Source organism: Macaca mulatta, chromosome 4 (assembly GCF_049350105.2).
Source record: "Macaca mulatta isolate MMU2019108-1 chromosome 4, T2T-MMU8v2.0, whole genome shotgun sequence".
In the NCBI taxonomy this organism is placed as follows: Eukaryota; Metazoa; Chordata; class Mammalia; order Primates; family Cercopithecidae; genus Macaca; species Macaca mulatta.
This window is the reverse complement of record NC_133409.1, coordinates 123,772,015-123,786,118: the sequence shown is the minus strand read 5'-3', so window position 1 is coordinate 123,786,118 and position 14,104 is coordinate 123,772,015. Positions and strand designations below refer to the sequence as shown.

At 34.4% G+C, this 14,104-nt stretch overlaps 1 protein-coding gene across 1 annotated transcript in view; it reads right to left on the bottom strand.

The window, feature by feature from the left end:
* The window catches only part of KHDRBS2 (KH RNA binding domain containing, signal transduction associated 2), a 583,766-nt gene that overhangs the window by 15,418 nt on the left and 554,244 nt on the right, over positions 1–14,104 (bottom strand). Inside the window, exon 8 of the mRNA XM_015136629.3 lies at positions 1,866–1,924. Coding sequence (XP_014992115.1) covers positions 1,866–1,924 — 59 coding nt within the window. The remainder of the gene's footprint in view (positions 1–1,865; positions 1,925–14,104) is intronic.

The following is a 14,104-nucleotide window of genomic DNA, read 5'->3' as shown; positions in this document are numbered from 1 at the left end:
AGTCTTAGTTTCTCACCTGAAAAATGCAGATGACAATATGAGTATGCATCCCAAAGCCTTATCTGTTTCTCATCCTTCTCTAGAGGATTCTAATGGGGATTAGAGTATACAAATAGATAGATGTATAATGTCTATAAGGATTACTTCTGCAATTGCTAATCCTCATTATAAAATGCTTAGTACAGAGCCATAATAGGTACTTCATGTATGGTAGCAGCAATTAATAGTATTTCAACCACTGATGAGAATATAAGAACAGAAGCTGAGCCTCACAGCCATACTCTCATATTGACTTCACCTTTGTTGTTCAGTTTCCTCATAAAAATTGGGATAAAGATACTTTATCTCCTCACTTACTCCATGACTGTAGTCATAGTATTTCAATTTATTTTAAAGAAATAAATACAAAATATCTGTAACTAATCATCCCATGATTGGTTGGTGGTGGTGGCTTATTTTTCTCCTCTTATTTCTGGGCTTGGCCTTGTGTTAGTTTATGACTGGTTTTAAGGAAGATATTCTTCCTCCTTTCCTCTCGACATCAGGACTTGCCTTTCCCAGCATCATATGAAGCCCCAAACACAGCAACAAACATTGTCTCCTTTATTTTTCCCCATAGAGAGGAATAAAGTGAACATGGTATTATTTAATTTATTTATTTTTGTTAGAGACAGGGTCTCACTCTGTTGCCTAGATTGGAGTGCAGTGGCTATTTGCAGGCATGATTATTGCACAATTATAGCTTCAAACTTTTGGGCTGAAGCAATCCTCCTGCCTCAGTCTCTGGAGTAGCTAGGACTATAGTCATGCACCAATGCCAAGCAGCCTTGCTATTATTTTAATAAAAATTCAAGACTATAAATATTTATATGAGTGTCATTTTTTAAGGTGGGCAGCTAGTGATGCCATTTATTTATTTATTTATTTATTTATTTATTTATTTATTGAGACTGAGTCACGCTCTGTTGCCAGGCTGGAGTGCGGTGGCACAATCTCGGCTCACTGCAACCTCCGACTCACTGGTTCAAGCTATTTTCCTGTCTCAGTCTCCCGAGTAGCTGGGATGAGAGGCATGCACCACAACGCCCAGCTAATTTGTTTTGTATTTTTAGTAGAGATGAGGTTTCACCATGTTGGCCAAGATGGTCTTGCTCTCCTGATCTTGTGATCCACCTGCCTCGGCCTCCCAAAGTGCTGTGATTGCAGGCGTGAGCCACCGTGCCCGGGTACGTGTGTATTTTAAAGAATCACAAAGTACGTCTCAAAAATGATGTACTGTATTGATATGTCATAGGAATTCAACAGATCTTAACTGAGTATAATTATGATTAATTTTAAGTGGTATTTTAATTAAGGAATATATTTTTTAAATAAATTAATTTTATAGACTGACATCCTTATTGACTATCAATTTTTATGAGCCAAGCCTTATTTGGCTATGCATGCTAGAAAAATAACCTGAGAGTTATTTTATAATAACAATTTCTGCCCTTAAAGTTTGTAAATATTTTAAATGTGTATTACTCTGATGATCTTTTGACAGCAGAAAAGACACAATATTGTTGCCAAATCAATGAGTAGACAATGAACACAGTTAAACATACAAGACACTATTCAGAATGATCACTGTTGCTGTTGAAAATGATTTATGATTGTGATTAATTGCTTTTAAAAATTTGATTAAAATTGATCTGTCTAATTTTCTGGTACTAGCTGTGTAAGTCAAATCTCACTCTGGAATTACATAAATCAATTTAGTCTAAACTTCTGGAAAAACTAGGGGGAGAAAGATGGAAATAATTTTCGAGTTGTCAGTGACTGATGGATGTTCCGATTTCACAGTTTTAGTAAAGAAAAGGTCTTACCGTAGCTGTCATAGGCATCCTCACTTACTCCATGACCGTAGTCATAGTATTCAGGCACACTGCAACAAATTTAGACAGCAATCAATGTTACTGTAACCGGGAAAATCAACCCAGAAACTCATATGGAATTTGAAGGCAAAATGTGTGCTGAGGTAATATTCCAGGAACTTTAAGGCATAAAACACAATCCTAAATAAATCTTCAGTAAGAAAAACACAGGTTATTGACAAGGAGTGCTATGATGTTTTGTAATGCCACCTCAGTATTTCTTTATCTCTATCCTCCAATTTGATAAATCAAATTTCCCCTAAAACACAAGTATAACACTTCAAAATCTGTCAAGAAGAGAGTTATAAAAGGCCTATTTCCAAGAAAAAGTGCTCTCTAAGATGACAATCTGGTCAATCATGTATGGCTTTTAATGCTGTTATCTTAAGAAATATGCATCATTTTTTTCACATTGAAACACTAAACTATATTTATACTCCCCTCTATCCCTTTCACATCATGTCTGTGCACTCCCCAAATAAATAAGCTATTTTGTTTCACTCGACATTTTACTAGATGCTTCCACATTTCAATAACTGTCAACGGTGTTCTTCCTCCATTTCTTACTCAAAGGACACTCTCTCTCCGACCCACTCTGTTACCCCTTTACAATTGTCCTCACTGTTTCCTGCTGCATCCACTTCCCCCTTTAAGGCATGATGCCTACTAGCATTTCAAAGCTTATGTGTTTCTTATCCATAAAAAGCTCTCCCTCATCTACATAACTCCTTTTAGCAATTATCCAATTTCTTGAAAAGAAGTGACTCTACTCACTCTTTTCACTGACTCTTCTCCATAGGCATTTGAAGACGCTCAATCAGGCTGCCATTCCACTGCTCCACTGAAACAGCTCTTGACAAGATCTTAACATATTCACATTCAATGGCCAAGACTTAGTGTACATTTTACTTTAGCACCATTTAACACGGTTGATTATTTCATGATTCTGCAAACACTTCACACTTGCTTCTGAGATCTCCTCTTTCATGGGTCTTCAAGTGCACTTCATTTCTTCATTCTTCCCTATGGTTACCTTCTCATTTTCCCAATCACTTATTCTTGGAGACCACTAGGGCTCAGTTGAATGTTTCTCTTTTCTATTCATACTTACTCCCTAGGCAGTCTCATCTAGTTCCTAATGTTCTATCTAGTAGCAAATTCACTTCGAATTGCAAAATATATCCGGAATCTGAACATGTCTAAACATATCCAGAGCTATCACTGAGTTAAAGTTATTACTATCTCTCATTTAAATGAGAATGCTATCCTTCTAAGTGGTTTCTATGCAATGATTGCTCTGTTGCTATTATCTACGTAGTAGTCAAAGTCATTTTTATAGAAATAAGTTAGATCATATTAGCTCTCTACTAAAAAATTCATAAATAGCTTCCCGTATTCTTTAGGAGAAAAATAAAAACTTCTTATTTTGCCTACACCGTTTGCCGCCCCCCCCCCCAGAATTTCTCAGACCTCATGCTCTAACACTTTCTCCTTGTTCACCCACCTTACTCAGGGGACATGGGCTCCTAGATGTTCTCTGAACACTACAAACACATTACTGTGTCAGGACTTTTTCATTCGCTGTTTCTCCTACCCGAAACATGCCTTTTCTAAATGTCCAGTTGTCCCTTTTCTCATTCTTTCAGAGCTCACTCAAATGTCACTTATGAGAGGTTTCCCTGATCAATATATTTAGACCAGGGCCCACCCACACCTACATTGCTTTGCTCACTTTAGCATTCATTGATCACCACCATATATATTATACAAACAAACACACAAACACCCATTTGCTAATTTATTTATTGGCTATTCCCCACTTCTAGAATATAAACTTCTTGGTATAGAAAATTGGTCTCTCATTTATTCATTTCCTCTCGGTGTTCCAAGCAGATTTTCTAGAACAATGTTTGGCACATAACAGCTGCTCAATGAATATTTATAGGACAATAGAATAAATTGCTCATAGGAAGCCCAGACACCATTTAATTGAGTAGCCTAATAAAACCATGTCACGATTTAAAAAGAATAACATGCAAAAGTGAAAATTAATTTAATTTAATTATTGGGATAATTCATATATTTTTAATCTCACTGAGGGATCTATAAATATTCATGATACATTATATTTTCCTTCAAATACACTTCTTGGTTTAAAGTTAGATATCCATCATTGCCCCCCTATATAAATCTTAATTTATAAGTTATGTCAAGGTTAGTAATTCATTTTAAGTATATAAAAGTGTATCGAGACAATGGCTGAATATCAAAAACCAAATTGTATAAGGGCTGAGGGTAGGGGATAGATGTCAAAGGGTTAGGATGGAAGGAACGACAGAAGGGCCTAAAATTAGATGTTCTCTGAATGTGGTTATTATTATCCTGCAAAGCAATTCCATAGGTCTCATTATTTTAAGTACTTTTGATTTTATTGATAGTAAAGAAAGAGAAGAAAAAAAGAAAAGAAAAGTCTATATATCAGATATAAAAAGAGGGGCAGAGAAAACTTTGGTCATCCTTATCTTCCTTGGAAGCAACTTATAATGCATGAACTTCAATATAAGTGTAAAGAAGCCGAAAAAATGATTGCCTAGCTCAGCCCTCACTGCCCAACATGTTTACATTCAAACTGTCTAAAAAATTACGGTAATGTGTTCTCTACATCCTTCTAATGACTGGAGATTGTAGAAGGCTAATGGCATTGGCTGGAATCTGGAGGCGTATCTCTTCTTTCACATACTTGACATGATAGAAATGATGCAACCCAACTCAGAGTCCTCATAGAGATATAGCAAATTCCTGAGAGTTGTTAAATTGATTCTTTAAACGATTAAGAGGTGAACTTCATAAGAAAATAATTTAACAACCAGCAGTCCCACTTATAGCAACATAGAGGAAAATGCTGGCATTGAGGGAAGCTTCTCCTTCCTTGTCATCATCAACATATTTTCTGTGAGTAAGCCCCTGATCATGTTCCCCAAAGTGTGCTGTGCGAAGACCAGTAGCACTTTAACAGCATTGCGTGGCATTAATATGTTTCTCACTTTTTATTTTAATTGTTAAGATAAGAGACAGAAAAAGAACAGCAGTGGGAGAGAATATAAGGAAGCACAGTTATTGTCTATCATAAGTGATACATACACAGCAAGAGGGAATTTGAACTTTCAGAACTCTAAACAAGGGAGAACAGAACATACAAGATATTTGTAAAATAATGAAAGATAATGGAAAATGATGTATAATAATCAAAATGGACTCTGCCACAGTCTATACCTTAGATTATTAAAATAGAACTTCTCATTTCTTCCACAGATAAATGTTTACTTGGACAAATGGCTGCACTAATAGTGAATACACCCTTTCAGCTAGATGTGCCCTCATGACTAAGTTAGGACACATGGGATGTGTGCAGAGATGGGAGTGGAAATCAACATCCTTTCTCATTTAAGAATAATCTCCTCATCCTGGGCTTGTGCACCTTTACCTTCTCAGTTGGTAGAAGGCATTCAAAGTGATGATCCAGTATCTACAATGCAAATAAAGACAATGCTTTAAGAAGTCATGAGTTGCAACACGGGAGGTACCTCTGCCTCTAAAAAATCACATGGAGCAGTCTTACTTTACACTACTGCTTGCCTCGGGGATTGTTAAGAGAAAAATACATTTTAAAAATATTATTTGAGTCACTGAATTTTGAGCCTCTGTTACAATAGAGTGGATGAACATAGAAATAAGTATGTAGAAATGTGGAATTACCATTTAAATCTGAAACTATAGAGTATTAGCTTAGTAGGAGGGTGGAGGGTGCAAAGAAAAAATACTTTAGGGTGGGAAACTGATGGCTGTTGTTATACCATTACCAGTGACAACTTGGAAAGCAGGCTATGAACCTGGATACACATTGCTAGAGAAAAATGTTGAACAAAGCCCAACTATTGGTGATCCTTGCTACTTTTAAGAAAGGTTTACAAATTATAAGAGTTCAAATAAGAATGGTCATTTTATAAGATGATATAAAAGTAAATAGAACTTTACTAAGAGAGGCTATCTTTTTCTGATTTATGTGTTAGTTCTATAATTTAAATTGATAGAAGGTTCAAAACTTCGAGGCTTAACAGGGTACAGTGAAGTTAGTTGCTTCTCTATTTCAATAGCAAGAGATAATATATGTTGCTCAAAGATGTCCTCACATCTTCCCATTGGACTTTGCTACCATATATGATCCCTAGAACAATCCTTAGGCTTCTAAACATACACCAGAAGAAAGCATGCAGCAAAAATTGTAAAGTTCCCAAGGAGGGCATACTCTACGGGATTAAGATACGGCCATGGATAAGTTCATTTATCCACTGGGATAAAGAAAATCCTTCCAGGATATCTGACTTGACTCCCAGAAAGGAGAACTGAAGTTGCCAGATGCCCTTATCAAAAAACAAAACAAAACATTTCACTGCTGTTTCTAGGTGTCTTTATCTCTTGGCAGGATTTTGCAACTGCTATTGCCCACTGAGTCTTATGTGTTTTCTTCTGTTTTTCTCATGATAGCTTCCATTGCAGTTATTCTGTTCCCCTTTGACCACTTAATATTGAGTGTTTTGTATGGGGAAGAAGGTTGAGAATAAGAAAGATAATTTATCATTTTCAGGTTGCCAAATTGTAAAGAACTACATCAATACTTAATGTCGAGATCTGCATATTTTCCAGAGGTCCTGGATTTTGGACTGGTTGCAATAATTGGAATGAAACTTAGATATTCTTTGTTGGGAAGAAAGTAGGTACTTTTTTTTCATAGAAAGAAAGATATTCACTCACATGTGGATGACTACAGCATTGGGCTATAGAAGACTTCTCATTTTTCCCCTCTATAACCAATTCGTCCTTTATTCCATAAGATATACTGATCAGCTCAAAACTACATTTTCTAGTCTCGTTTACCTTTGAGTGTCTACGTGCAGAGTGATGTTACTAATTTTTTATGACTTGCTTATCCTCTATTTCCTTTCAGTTTTCATGTAACTGGCTGGAAATGGCAATGGCTAGAGTCATTTTGGACTCATGTTAATGATGGCTTCTCACTAGCCTGGATCTGTGAATGATGCCATGGAGCAGAGCCCACCTACTTGCCCTAGCCTATTATGTAGGAGAGATAAACTTTTCTACTGTTTGAACCACTGCATTGTGAGACCTCCTTATTATGGAAGCTTAGTCCATATCCCAAAATCATACAGTTGGCAATTAACAGAATCCCTTGAAGACTAACAGACATTCAGTAACATTTGCTGAATGAATGAATAAATGATTGAATTTTAAAGACTGAAGTTAGAGATCATTGTATTTGGACATGAATAATCTTAGAGCATTTTGAAGGAAATTTCTTTATAGAATTTTGTGTATGCTTCAGAAGGGATGTCCACTTATATTGACAGCAATTGGAACAGTAAAACAAAAACAACTCATTTCTTTTTTGATAAAAATAAAATTCAAATTAAAAGTAACATATTAATCTGCTATTGACTCCTGCCTCATTTACTCCACTTATTTACATACTAATTTATTTCATTATTTTTAGTGTCTAAGGTCTAGAAGTCAAAAAGCCAAAATGGTGTGGAGAATTTTACTAATTATTAGATATATTTTGAATCAATGCAGCTAACATGATATATCTTGATTTCAAGTATGTGCCAGTTCCTAGAAAAATTATATCTGCTATAACCACCAAAGTAATTAAGTTCCAAATCACTGATAATTGCCATAATTTTAATTAACAACTCCATAATTGTAACAGTGTGTTTAGAAACCTTAATCACTATATTTCTAGAATATAGAGTAATAGTGAATTAAAAAATAACCAGGTTGTATTTATATAGAATTCATTTGTCTACATTTATTCCTATTTCAACATGATTAAAGAACATGATAAATGAAACAAATGTAATAAAAATAGCAGCCTTCTGAAATAATGAAAAGAAGTATAGAGCTGACTTTTGCTAGTCAATGTCACATATTTTAAAAATTCATTTTATTATTTTATTGCACATATTTATGGTATAAACACAACCTTTTGATACACAAGGTGAAATGGATACTATAATCAAGCCAATTAACCTATGTTAAAAATATTATGAAACAACAACATGAAAATCACATGTGAAGGATATATAACTATCTAACTATTTTTAGCATTTAAGGGGGTATTCTTAAATTTTGTTCTCATCAGCATTTACACTGAAACCTTATTATATTGTGCAATTATACTGTATTGATAGAGATATTAGTCAAGCAAAGATAAATTTTCAGCCAGGTCCCCATCCTCAAATTGCAAATTGATAGTGCCTTTATTTTTATATCTACTTATGTTTCTATCAAATTCTTCTATTAAGCTTCCTAAAGCTCCATGAAAGGCTATTTACAAAACATTGAAGCTACTGTGTAGATGAATGAGTATAACACACATGTAGATATATCAACTCTCACCACCAACCACAACCCCCTCTTAATGTCATTCAAGGTATTCACTAAACACTGCTAGATTGAAGGAATGGGAAACCCCTCACAAAATAGCTTAAGACTCCACAACTTCCATCCAGATCTCAGTACTGTTGTATTATCTGCTAATTATGATTAGTATACTGAATCTTCCCTTGGAGGAGAAAATATCTTATTCCCAGTACTGAAAGTGAAGTTAACCAACAGTTCACCTTCATGCCTATGGTGGGAAACCTATACCTATGGAATGCTTATGTTGGAAAACCTACTTGCAGGTAGGTTTTAAAGATGATTTTCATTTGTCTATTCCTTCTAGAGAAAGTCCTACCTTCCCATAGAAACTAGCTGCATGTGTTTCTCCCACCTTCACATATCCCAACACATTCTTTCATTTTCATCATCCCTAACCATACAAAGTAATAGTATAATGACCATAAAACAAAAACAAATGGCTAGTAGCTACATATAGATACATTCAGTCTATTTTGTAAAACACTAAACATCAAATAAACGGGGCTGAAAAGGGCTTCATGGAAATTGGTCTAATAGAAAAGCCATTAAACAAGTGTTAAAGAGTGCCTCATTCATTCTTTTAGTCGTTGCTGTTGTTCATCATATATGGAAACCCTAAAAATAAGTAGAAATTTCCTGAGTAAGATGGAATGAAGAAGACTTATGGTAGCAGGTCAGCACCAGCCAAGTCCCAGAGGGAAGAAAAAGTATGCCATTAGCAGCTACTTCTCTGGAGTGACCGCGTGTCAGTATTAGGGAGAGAGGGGTTCAATATTCAATCTCGAGACATATACAGGGACCAAATCTTGAAGGACCTTGTCTTAACATGGTAAGCAGCTTGGATTTTATATTAAGATCCATTGAAGACAATGAAGGATTTAAGAGGGAAGCATGATTATATTTTGGCTTAAACAGGTCACTCTGCGGGCAGTGTCTTTCTTTTTTGATGCTGTATCATCAACACCTGGCACATTATTCAACACATAGTAGATGCTCTACAAATATTTATTGTGTAAATAAATGTATAAGCAAATCATTGTAGTATGAATAATTTTCACAATTGATCTCTGCTTTGTGTTTTTACACCTATATTTCCTTTGTATCCATGAACTTGGGCTTTTTTATTAAAATAAAACGTGCGAAAATCGACATATTAAGATAAATGATCTGTGAACACAAGTTATAATATCTCAGGTCATTAGATGCTACATTTAGGATCCACCATTAAAACTGCTTAATGTATTTTTTTTACAACTTTGCAGGATAATTCTGGGCTAACTTCAATCATCAACTCAAAAGCATTTTGAAAGGTTTGTAAAATCTGATATTTTGGAGGCCCAAACTCAAATGCATAGGTTATTAAGAAGCAGGATTTGCTTAATTCTCTTTTTGCCAAAATTTTAATAACATCTGCAGTGAAAGACAGAGCCTACATCCATTATATGCTAATTCCTAATTGATTTAAATCTTTTCTACCCCCTACCCCTCTACCATCCGATTTCTAGAGTCAAGAATTTTAAAGTAAGAGAGGGCCTTAAACAACAAATTAAGTAATCTGTCTCTTTAACATTCTTCTACTTCTTCTCCCCTCCAAGAAAAAATAATAACCATAAAAATATATCTTTAATACTTCCCTGGCACTTGGTACACACCAAACAGTGCTAAGAGCTTTATACAACCTTTCTTATTTAATTGCCACAATTTTTGAGTAATAGTATTAGCCCAAGACCAGAAAAGAAAATTTGTTTTTAGCTAATTAAGTTACTTGTCCTAAACTAATCCAACTTTGCAATTCATCCAGTCCATTATACACATCCAAAATAGTCACTCTCATCTGTATTTGCACAATACTAGACAAAAAATGGGTATCTATTTATAGTATGATCTTGAGCTGATTGAGATTAGGAATATTAGATGAGCTGTGAGCTCCCCTCTACATTTACCTGTCCTGCTCTTCCTTCTCAGAAAAATCTCAGCTACCATCAAGAACAAGAGCTTGTCCCAAGCACACACGCTTCTCAACATCCCCTTTCAATGTTTTCCTCCTCTGGGAAGCTTTCTCAGATACCCAATAACCCTGTAATGCTATATACCTCCCACAAATAGCATGGTATTGTTGAAAATCCAACTTTATATGTGCAATGTGCAATTATTTGCTTATCTGTCTTCCCTACTAAAATGTGATTTTCATGAGCTCAGGGCTATTTCCATCATCATTGTATTCCCAGGGGGCAACTCAGTGCCTGACACATAGTAAATGGAATATTGGCCAAATGAATAAACTGAAGTATTGGAACTTCTGTGCTTTATATTCATTCCAACTCTAAACAGCTACCTTCTAACCTGCAATCACCATCCAACAACTCATTTCATCACCGTTGATCACCACCCAGCCCTCCCTGTGTACTCTCCCTTTCACTACCCGTTCTATTTCGGGACCCTCATGCTATCTTATGCCACTGATCAATCACCTTAGCATTCAGTTCTATTTGGAACAAGCTACAGAATTTCCTTTACCACTTTCCTTGACTCTTCTATGACTTAACTTCAATAAGAGGCAACTATCTGACTATATTCAAGAAATGTGTGGGAGAACCTAAAGGTTTTGAGAAGTTTGTATCCAGAAAAGTAGATTTGGCTATTAGATAGCTCCTAAGTGATAAGGAAAAGATGCTATTCACCTGGAGAGGATAAGACATGGGCTGGGAGATTTAGATAAGAAGCCTAGAAACTATGCCAGGTAATGAAGCTTGGGTTTAAGGTATGGAAATTTGAGATAGTTCTCTTTTACTACTTCTCTTGGGATTGAGGACCAAAGTCTTTGCCTTCTGTTTACCTAGACAATTGTGATCACATAAAAATCATTACATAATTCAACAAGTATTTGGAGTACCAGTACTATTCTGGGAATATAAAGTGGAAAGATATATTAACATACCACCTAGATATGTTGGAATAAAATATATAAATGTTGCAAGGTATGCATGAACAGAATAATATTGTGAATGTTTTCAACCTACTTTTATCTCAGTTTATGTGACAAAATTTATTTATAACCTATTATGTGCCAGACACTATTCAAAGTGTTAGGATATATAGCAGTGAACAAAATAGGCAAAGATATTTGCCCTCATGGAGTTCACAAGTAAAATACTATACAAGTAAAACCAAAACAAAACAAAACAAAAAAACAAACAAACAAGAAAACAAAACAACAAAACAAAAAACAGTTATAAGTGCTAAGGAGAAAAGACTAAATCTGGAAGGGGGAACATTAAGTTTTCAGAGGAAGAGCATTCTAGGAAAAAAGAATAGAAAACATAAAGGCACTGAGGTAGGGGTGTATTTAGGATATTCAAGGAATGGCAAGAAAGCCAGAGTGTCAGGGCAGAGGAAGCAAGAGAGAGCTGCAGGAGATGAGGTGGGGGATCAAGGATTCTACTCCATGTCCACCCTAAGTGCAGTCTTTCCCAAAGTTGTATTGTGAACTCACTTGACTCTCTATCTCCTTCATCTTTGCCATCAGGTCCATTCTTAAACCTTCCTTGACCACAAACTCTGTAAGTTCTATAAAGAAATTTCCAATATAAAAATAGCAGTTGTAACATTAACATCAAAGTGGCATGACTGTTTAAAAATATTGGCTCTAATACTGTTAAGGTTAAAAATATACATTTTTCATTCAAACGTTAAAAGTCAATTATTTTAGTTAAATGCAAAATTACAGTGATTTGGGAAAACATAAATTTATTTGAAAGCAACCACATTCAAGCAAGTTTTAATTTTGATAACTAAATTAAATAAGTGAGTGGTAGTCTCCGAATCCAGTCATGATTAACACTATCAATACTATAAGTTAGTATTAATACTAATACCATAAGTAGGAGGAAGTGAAGATATATACTATTTATCAGGCTGCCATTAATTTCAAGGGTTTAGAAATGAAATGCTCTGAGTCATAAAAATAGATAGGTATAACAAACAAGCATGATACATCCAGTCATAATGGAAAGCCATGGGAAAGATAATATATTCTATTTGTAACTACTATTATGCATTAATTCCTATAGAGTTAAAAATTCTTAATCTCTTTTGATAATAAAATCACAGGTGCCAATATCATTGGAATGGACAAGATATTTAAATATAAAAAAATATAGCTTATTTAGCCTGCATTCTGTGTACATATTTTAGACAGTTAAATTTTCATTCAAGATGTTTTCCATTTAGAAATTGGCCTTTAATCTGAGGACTGCAAGAGAATTAAAACATACAAGTTAATCTCTCTGACATTAGAATTTAGTGCTCACATGTGTGATCATTTGCTTTGCTGAGAATTCAATATCCTTACATTCACATTGGTATGAAAATAAACCACATCAACCCTTCAAACTCCCTAGATAACTTTTATTTTATACATTCTAAGTATTGGAATAATTAAAATATATTTCAAAGAAGTAGAAATATCTCAACAATTTTTACTCAAAAATTGAAAAATTGATCATTTTGTGTACTAAAAAATATTAAATAAAATACATTTTTTTGCATGTATATGTTTCAATCAAAATACGTCTCTCTGTGCTCAAATATCACTGGCTCTCACAGACTAACAAAGCAAAGATCATGGGTTTTATTACTACATTTCTAAAGTATCTTTGAAATTCTGTTAAGATTGAATAAATAATTTTTAAATATTTTTGAAATGTTATTACTGTATTATTTACTTATTCAATGCATTCAATGAATAACATTACACGGAAAGCATTGTGCTACAGGGCAGTCATGTTTCTGTATAAATGTAACATAACTTTTTGTCTTCCAAAATTAATGAGTACAATAAATACATTAAACATAAATAGACATATAGGTATATTGGTAGGTAGATAGAAAACAGTATAACTTCCTGCAGTTATTTTTCTGATTGGTTTGTTTTGAGAAAGTCAAAGATGTAAATCTCCCACTCACAGCCAACTCACTGTGAGACAAGAGAAGACCATAGTCTCATGATAGAGAATAGTGAAGTCTCCATTCTGTGATCCACTTGGAATACAATCAGTACTTTTTCTAAAAATGATATACAGAATCCAAAAAAGTATTGAAATTAAAATTGAGAACTGCTGAGTGTCATTTTGGACAAATCATTTAATCTTACCAACTCCCAGTTTCCTGATCTTTAAATATGGGCAACAGTGATGTCGACTTGAAGTATTAATGAGATAACCTGTGATAGGGCTGTTTTAAGGGTCTAGTACACATCAGGTGCTCAATAACTATTAATAATTGGTATTTGTCCACTCAATAAACGTATAGGTGCAAAGCTTCTCTTTTTAATATTCGTAAAAGTTGCGGCGCTGGAGAGATTTCATCTTCTTGAAATATTCTGAAACATGAAATAACCATATATGCCCTCTTAAGTTTTAGTTGATGGTATTTAATGTTCACAGGATGAAATATAGGCTGATTATTCATGAGGAAAGTGACATATTTGCTGTATTCATAGATTAAGAATCAAGATAGATGATCTATATAAGGCATCTAGTGTAGAATTATGATCAGCTTTGCAATGATTCCTTTTATAAAAAATGGGTATTTTGCCTCATTTGAGGTAACCTCATATCTCAAATGAGAAGGAAATATATTTATACATGCTTTTGCTTTTTGAATATAACAATGCGCACAGAATTCTGCAAATT